The sequence below is a fragment of the Carassius gibelio genome, chromosome A16, assembly GCF_023724105.1.
Source record: "Carassius gibelio isolate Cgi1373 ecotype wild population from Czech Republic chromosome A16, carGib1.2-hapl.c, whole genome shotgun sequence".
Lineage (NCBI taxonomy): Eukaryota > Metazoa > Chordata > Actinopteri > Cypriniformes > Cyprinidae > Carassius > Carassius gibelio.
Window position 1 is genome coordinate 10,523,591 of NC_068386.1, and position 8,884 is coordinate 10,532,474.

Genomic DNA, 8,884 nt, shown 5'->3' on the forward strand with positions numbered 1-8,884 from the left:
GAAAACAAAAAAAAAATAGTATTATTTCTGTTTTAACATTTAATCACAAAATCTATCAAAACATTATTTCGAAGTATAATGGATGTATACAGTTATCCTTGAATCAGTTTAGATTTTAATTAAATCTAATTATATCACATTGTTTCAAGTACACTTTCCTATAAAGCTCTGTTTTGAGACGTGATCTCGCTTGTAGACAAAAGTCTCTCTCTCTCTCTCTCTCTCTCTCTCTCTCTCTCTCTCTCTCTCTCTAACCGGTTATGTAACCATAAAGGCTGCTGTGTTAATTATTTGCCCTCTGACTAAGAATCTAAATAATTTAGGGGAAGAATTTGAAAAAATCCTCTGAATGCACTTAAAGTGTTGAATCAAATTGAATCGTTGCAAAAATCGTTCTTGAATCGAATCGAAAACTTAGGAATCGTGAATCGAATCAATTCGCTGTGTACCCAAAGACTCACAGCCCTAATACGCGCAGCCTCTTCCAGTGGAGCATCCGCCATATTGTCTACCAGGAGACACTGAGAGGTAATGCTGTGTGCGATTACGACCTACTGATATTTGTATTCCTACACGAACTGACTTTTTAATATTTTTTTCAGAAAAGGACACACACCTAAGGCACTATGCTACTTGTACATGCTTTAGTGAATACACATCGTGCTCTTTGCTGGCCACACAGCTAACCCAGTGTGTGAGAGTGCTAACTGTTCCTTGGTCTCCACTTATGTTAAACCCGTCGCGTATTCTTAATAAAAACATACATAAACGGACTATTTGATTCCAGATCGATTAAACACAAATATCTACTTCGTGTGTTTTATCATTCTTATGAATCTGGATTTTTTATTTTATGTAGATTTGTTTAATCTTTTGTGCGAATGTAGCTAGCGGCGCTAGCTTTGCTATAGTGTATCGCGCCACGTTCAGCTAACAGGGTTTCTGCGATAGAACATTGATATATTTGACTCCGTGTTCATGTATTGAGTAAATTTTGCTTTTATAATCTTTTTAAAGATGTAATAAACAATTTAGAGTTTAAATTTAGAGTAGAAATGACTTAGGCGTGGCAAACGCTATGCTAGTTAGCGGTTAGCTGGCTAACAGCTGTTTTAGAAGCCAATAATAAGATTTTCAGAAATCCCGTAGTTATATTGTTTATATGACCTGTTTGTAATTAGTTAATTATGTGGATTATATGTAGATAAAGTTGAGAATGTAGAAAAGCTGTCTAGTGAGCTTGACCGGTTTCTTTGGCTGTGTCATCAGGCCTCTAACGTTATTTCAAAACGTAATCTTGATTTAAGTGGACATTTACTATTTTTCCTCGTTACAGTGGAAGTGTCAGCGCTTAAATATCATCCCTAGTCATGTTTTTATGTATTCCATATGTTTGCGCTCCCGGCACTGCTTTAACTAGACTATTTGTGTAATTTTAATAATTAGTAATTCATTCAGGAAGATCACACGTACGTGTCAAACAGTAGTTTGTTAGTCTGATGGCTGTATGGCAGTACAGTTACCTGGCTGGTTGTTAATGGACGTTGGTCCATAAATCAGTACGTAGATACCCAAGCTGATGTTGCACAGCAATGTCTGCAAAGTTTACAACATTCTAATGTTTTCCAGCATCTGGAGGGCCACAATGAAGGACTTATAGGATTGCTGTGTCTCCCGAGTAAGCTCCTGGATGTCCTCTTTCATTCATATTACAATCAGGTGGGTTGTTTTTGTGGTGGATCTGGAAATATACTACATTTCTAATTAAGTTGGTTGACTTTGAATCGACTTGATTATCAGCTTTCTTAGCAGGCTTATTTATTTCTTTTGTAGCCTATGCTCCACCATAAAGTCATCACATCTGCCTTCATCAGCTCCACCTGTTGTTTGCTGCTTGGAGGAACTCTCCAAGGTAATGACCAACGTACTTTTGAAGCTTTGCAGCAGCCTGTACATTTTTAATGCTTTATGAAATTAACGTAGGGAAAATAAACAAATGTTCTAATCCACATAGAATATTGTAGAAAATACAGAGATGTATACCGTATATCGCAATCCAGTAAAAAAAAATAGAGATATGATTTTTTTGGCCATATCACCCAGCCCTACCTTGCTTTTCAGTATTTGTAAAATATATTTTTGACGGCCTGCAATTTCTCAGTATTATATTTTGTTGTCTTTCCAGGTGTTTCAGGGAATACTGTGTGTAGAATATGTCTGGCCCTGTCCCAAGTCGCTCTCGAGTTTACCCTGATGTAAACACACAGCGACCCAGAGAGTACTGGGACTATGAATCCCATGTGGTGGACTGGGGGTGCGTTCTCTTGAGTTTTTAGTACTTATAAATTACATGCACTATAAATAGCCAATTTTGACCTAGGTATAATTATGCAACTTTATCCCTGTGGATAGTTTCTTTGTTTTTCTACTTCGGTCCTTGGATCAGATGTGCTGCTTCTTATTGTGGCATGCATGCATTCTATGTTTGTCACATTCAGTGTCTAAATCTCACATTGTTTGTATTGTATGTTTGTATTCTGCAGAAATCAGGATGACTATCAATTAGTGCGAAAGCTTGGCCGTGGAAAATACAGTGAAGTGTTTGAAGCCATAAACATCACTAACAATGAGAAAGTAGTCGTCAAAATACTCAAGGTATAATTTGATGTTTTTGTTCACACTTGTATAGAAGATTTGATTGGAGATATGTCAGTTTTTTTTTTTCTTTTTTTTCTTGTATTTTTAGCCAGTGAAAAAGAAGAAAATTAAACGAGAAATAAAAATTCTGGAGAACTTGAGAGGAGGCCCCAACATCATAACACTTTTAGACATCATAAAAGATCCTGTGGTATGTTTATTAAAATATTGGGGTGTTAGAGTCTTTTTTGCTTTTTTTAATAATGACTTTTTTATTTTCTTGGAAACTTGGTGGATTAGCAAAATATATATATATATATATGTGGGAGTTTGTTTTGTGCCCTCGGGTTTAAAACCCATTCTGCTTTGTTTTCAATGCCCAGTCCCGAACCCCAGCGCTGGTTTTTGAGCATGTTAACAACACAGACTTCAAGGTAAGAGATGTTCTTGTTTGTCGCCCCAGAGAATTTGTTCAATTAGATTTTATACTAAAGTGTATCTTTTTCTTCATAGCAATTGTATCAAACTTTATCAGACTTTGACATCCGCTTCTACATGTATGAAATTCTTAAGGTGAGATGAATACTCAGGTCTTCCTGAACAAAGGCACATACTGGCCCTACTATTGTTATATCTAGTGTTTAAAGAAAGCGATATAAATCAAAACAAAGCCATCCAATATCTGTGTATTTTGCAGTGGCGAAACGGTTTTAAGTTCTGCCTATAGTTTTAGTTTGGAAGTTTAAGCAGTGCCCAAGTGCTCTGCTCAAATTGATGTCGGATCTAATTCTTATCTCCGCTTTTCTACCCCCAGGCTCTCGACTACTGCCACAGTATGGGAATAATGCACAGAGACGTAAAGCCACACAATGTCATGATTGACCATGAGCACAGAAAGGTATTAGCCAAGTTAAGAGTTTACCCAACATTCCTGTGAAATCTTCAGTGTCGTGTGATCCTTCAAAATCAATCTAAATTGTGGATTTGATGCTCAAGTTGTTTTTCTTTATCAATGTGGAAAACAGTTGTGCTGTTTATTATAATTTTCTTTGAGGGATCCACAATACATTTTCAGGATTTTTTTAAAGGTAAAAAAAAAAAAAAAATGATGAGTGATAATTTAATGCATTATTAGGGGCCGTTCACATATCGCGTCTTTTGTGCGCGCAAGTTTGTTATTTCCAATGTATGCGCGCGGTATGCGCGCTCATAATGGAAGCGACATGGTCTGCACCGCATTGAGTTAAAAACATCTCAACTTTTCAGAATGCCGCAAGCGCACCGCAGGTCATGTGACAAGAACTAACCAATCAGCTTCATCATTTTCCGTAACAACGTTGAAAACTCCGCAAAGATGAAGGAACAGCTGATCATAACTGTATATGGATTGCCATTTTGAAATAAATTTAGTAACAGAGCTGCTGCAAGCGATTTTTAGTGCTGCAAATCCATTTATCCTTTGCTGAAATTTCCGTGACTTCATGGAGAGAGCACGTCATGGTTGCTTAGCAAAGGCAGACGCCTCAGGAGCGCTTCTGCCCGAGAGCCTTGGAAAAAAGGAAAAAGCGGCGCGCCTAGCGTTTTCCACGCATTTTTAGGCGCAATATGTGAACGGCCCCTTACTGAATATAAGTATTACCTCATTGACCCCAAACTTTTACAAGTAGTCTATATAGATTGAGGCCAGTTCTTGGTTTTGCTGAATGTTTCTTTTCATTTTAAAGCTTCGTTTGATTGATTGGGGCTTGGCTGAGTTTTACCACCCAAACCAGGAGTACAATGTACGTGTGGCTTCCCGATATTTTAAAGGCCCTGAACTCCTCGTGGACTATCAGGTTAGTGTCCCAAATTAATTTACAATTAATATTTTTTTTTTTTGGTTGATATTAGGGTTGGGTATTGAAATAAGACACATGCATGTTGATTCCGCTTAATGATTCCTGTGTTCACATTTTAATGTGATTTTTAAACCATTTAGTAATGAAAAGGAAAAGAACTTGCACAGTTATGCATGTCATGCACACATCTGAAGCGCAAGCACAGAGAACCACATTCCCGGCCTATGTCTGTTCTTGAATCGTTCCATGCATTTCCTCTGCTGAAACGGTAGTTCCGGGCCAGAATCTTGCGACTAGTATGCACAAAATAACATCAGTATATCTTCGTAAACATAGCCATTTATTATCTTAAGTGAACATCAAAGGTGAGAGAAAGCACATGTGTAACATTATGATTAGATCTGCAGGCATTTGGTGTTAAAGAGACAGCAGCCTGATAAACACGGGCTGCCTGTCATTAATATTAAACAAAGAACAAGAGAAAATCATTCACTGATCTTGATGGAATACCTTTAATGAGGATTAATCTATATTTTCTTTGTGAAAAGTAAACAATATAGTTTTTAAACTTTTGATTAAAATTTCTGTACCTGAAATGTGTTCTGTTGTATTTATGTTATTGCTAATTGATTTGTTTGTTCCTGTTTTATTACTGACTGTTTACTTGTTTTTAACAATTTCATGTTTGAAATGTATATAAACCTAGTTATTTTTGCTGCGGTATTTATTAAAACCATTGGCAAAAGTTACTCTTGTAGGCCTTGTGTTCTGAAGGCTGCTGATTTGTGCTCATGTTATTCAGCTGCAATGCCTTGTAAAAAGACACAGAATAAATATGTTTGACATCTAAAGGTCTAATTTTTAATTGGAATCGAAACTAGAAATTAAGAATCGGAATCTATAAAATTAAAACGACACCCAATCCTAGTTGCTATTCACATTTAATGAATTTCAGCTGATTTTTTTGAGTTGTCCAAAAAATATTTTGGTCTTTATCTAGATGTATGACTACAGTCTGGATATGTGGAGTCTTGGGTGCATGCTGGCCAGCATGATCTTCAGGAAGGAACCTTTCTTCCATGGACATGACAACTATGACCAGGTAAACCATTTATTATTATTTTATATTAGCATGAACAACCTTATTTGTTCACAACAAATAGCTGGGATGTTCAGTCAATCATCTGATGAATTCATAAACTTGCTGTGTAGAAAAAAATATTTGTTGGTTGCTTTTATTACGCTGGGTGTTTGTCTGTTGAATTTATTGATTTTGATTTGTTTTTCTTTCTAGTTGGTTAGAATTGCAAAGGTTCTGGGTACCGAGGACCTGTATGATTACATTGACAAATATAACATTGAGCTGGATCCACGCTTTAATGACATTTTGGGCAGGTATGACTTTAATACACTGTTGAAGTTGATTAAAATAAGTATTCTGTTTTGATATCCATAGTTATTTAATATTCAGTTATTGTACTGAAGTTCTATATCTGTGTGTGAAGTCATGTTAGTACCTTTCTGAACATGTCTCTTTCTCTTGTTCACCCAGACACTCCCGGAAGAGATGGGAGCGGTTTGTACACAGTGAGAATCAGCACCTGGTCAGTACTGAAGCTCTGGATTTTCTGGACAAGCTGCTACGTTATGATCACCAGGCCCGACTGACGGCCCGCGAGGCCATGGACCACCCTTACTTCTGTGAGTTCCCCGAGTTTAGCACTCTTGAAAACTTGTGACTCCAGTCTCTAATTGAACGTGCATTCTTGCTTGCTTGTTCTTTTTATATACAGTTGAGTTTATTATAGATGTCCAAACACTCCCAGTACACTGGGTGTAGTGAATCATTGAACCCTGTTAGGTCTATGATCATTTGATAACACTAGCATTTTTTTTAAAGCTATTTGATCAGGAATAAGCTTGGGATTTAATGGGAATAAACTGTGAATTTGCAAAATTGCAGGAATGAGGAACTTAAATGTAGTTGAAAAATGAATCTTGCAGCATAATCTTGGTTAAAACAACCAGATTTAATACATTTTCAGTTGAATTTCTACCGTGCACATTCCTCAAACACATACACCGCACACTTACTGCAGGACAATTGAGGACTCATGCCTTAGATGCACTGTGCCTTCCTCCATAACATGCATAGATTTTAGATTTCTGAACACAGAAAGATGGCAAAATGTCCGTATTGGTGAGTATTCACATAAATAATACTTAAATATGTTTAAAACTTTCTTGTGCTGTAATTAAGCTATTGCACAATACAGTTATACCATTGTAAAAACAAATACACTGAGCTAATATTTAGGTGAGGAGATAAAACTGTCTAAAGAGTGTGCAAAAAAAGCCATTTGGAATATATGTGTCTTTGTTTATAGATCCTATAATTAAAGACCAGGGCAGAGGCGCGCCAGCTTCAGGAATGACTGCTAGTTCCACACCGGTCAGCTCTTCTAGCTTGATGGCAGGTAATGGTTTACCTTACTCTCCAGCGCTTCACCTCTGTTTGGGATATTTTGGCTGAGATGAACATTGTCGTGCGCCCAACCTCGTGTCACTTCAAACCTGTATGACTTATTCTGCAGAATGCAAAAGTTGACATTTTGAAGATTGTTTCATATTCCACCCCTCCATACAGTGCAAGTCACTGGAGTCCAGAACAATACCGGACCCCACTAGCTTCTATTGTATGGACAGAAGCGATTTTCTAAATATCATATTTCATGTTCCACAGAAGAAAGTCTTACAAGATTGAAATGATACGAGGGTGAGTAAATGACAATGTTCATTATTGGGTGAAACTTTTTTTTTTTTTTTTTTTTTTTTTTATTATATCCTACAGTTCAAAAGTATTTTCCCAGAATGTTACTAAGAGAGATATTCAGGCTTCAGCATACACTAGGCTAAATGTGTTGGTGGCTTTCACACTGCAGGCATCGCCTCTATGACTCCGAGCACACAGTCCAATATGGCCACCATCAGCGCCGGCTCGCCCGTCATTCCTGGCCAAAACACAATGGCCACACAAGTGCCCACTGCCGCTGGAGCCCAGCCCTGAACCCCGCCCAACCGCCCCCCACCCGCACCCCTCTTTCTCACATCCATCTATCCGTCTCTCTCTTCTACGGGCCTGCTTGGAATTGTGAATCAGCGGTGAAGGGGTGGGGGTGCACTGAATTCATGTGTGGTTATTTTTATGTTGCAAATAACCCAAACTTTTGTTTTTCTCCTCAGTTGTTGTTTAGGGGGACTGTGAACTCAGAAAGAACCCATAATGGTTTTGCACCTGTCTGTGTGAGTTAGAAAAGCAAATGGTTGTGAACTTCCACTTGCCTTGACTTGTTTAGAAACACTTTAATGTCCACCTGCAGAAGGATAATAAAATTATTTTTTATATGTCCCTGTAGTGTTCTCGTGCTCAAACCATTACACTGACTGACTTTTTAATTGTTTTTTGGGAGGCAGGGAATATATTTTTTTTTTTGTATTTGGTATTTTAGTCCCAGTTTTTACAAGTCTTGATCACAAAGTTCACAAAACCTAGTGTCATATTGAACTTCTAGTATAAATGCAGAGAAGGAGTGATTTGTTCCTTGGTTTGGAAGAATATGATGGGGACAAGACAAAACAGATTTGATGTCCGAGTCATGATTCTTCTCGTTACGGCATGTTTCAACTACATTTGGACTGAAGGCCAGATTTATTTCTGATTTGTTCAATTATTGTGTAACAAAACATTCTTGTACCAATAATGGAAGCTCTTGTTTCAGCTGTGCTGGTTCTGTGTATATTGCAGGTTGATTGGATTTGCTCCTGGATCTTGAAGCCTCACCTAGTGGCTGTTCAAGGACTTGTACCAATTATTGAGTAACACAATAATATGCCAATGTTTGTGTTACCTTCAGTTTGTGTGAGTGTGTACGCGTGAGTGGAATTCTTTTTTGTTTTTGAAAAGTTTCAGACATTTGTTTGACACTATGAAGAGTTTTTGTAATTTTCTTCTGAGAGGCGACTGTTCAGTGAAATACACATTTCTTTCTACCCCTCGATTAAATCAATTAAACAGGTGAAATATCAATTTAGCATTGCATGTTGTGTTTTACTGTGGTTCGCCTTTGGTTGGCTGATTTAAGAAAAAAACTAGAATATAATGTGGAAGGTTTGTGTCACTCCCAAAGCATTTTGTCTAGACAAACTTCTTTAATACCTTAATTGTTAAAGTGTTTCTTAAATTCTTTCTTTTGGTCTTGTCTATTAGTGAAAGATGTTGAAGTCTAGTTCTGTAGCGGAGGCTGAACTATGTTTGTCCTCTGCCTGTGTTCAGTGTGACGAGTTCAAATCTAAATATATTACTGTACTGTAAATTCATTTAAAGTTTGCAATAGATACTTTTACAGAGA

General features: G+C 37.3%; 1 protein-coding gene across 5 annotated transcripts; it reads left to right on the forward strand.

Annotated features, from left to right (window-relative positions):
• Positions 1-233: 233 nt before the first annotated feature.
• LOC128030907 (casein kinase II subunit alpha) lies at positions 234-8,884 on the forward strand. 5 transcript variants are annotated; one of them, XM_052618988.1, is made up of 16 exons: positions 375-528; positions 1,630-1,719; positions 1,834-1,912; positions 2,186-2,314; positions 2,544-2,655; positions 2,747-2,848; positions 3,021-3,071; positions 3,151-3,210; positions 3,452-3,535; positions 4,362-4,472; positions 5,476-5,577; positions 5,770-5,870; positions 6,028-6,176; positions 6,863-6,952; positions 7,219-7,251; positions 7,719-8,884. In XM_052618988.1, exons 4-15 carry the CDS (start codon positions 2,214-2,216, stop codon positions 7,242-7,244), a joined length of 1,089 nt encoding a protein of 362 aa, XP_052474948.1. In that variant the 5' UTR covers positions 375-528; positions 1,630-1,719; positions 1,834-1,912; positions 2,186-2,213; the 3' UTR covers positions 7,245-7,251; positions 7,719-8,884. The 5 variants fall into 5 exon arrangements, with proteins under 5 accessions (XP_052474946.1, XP_052474948.1, XP_052474947.1 ...); XM_052618987.1 differs by lacking the exon at positions 7,719-8,884 and adding an exon at positions 7,418-7,578; XM_052618986.1 differs by lacking the exon at positions 7,219-7,251 and having other exon boundaries at positions 234-528; positions 7,418-8,884.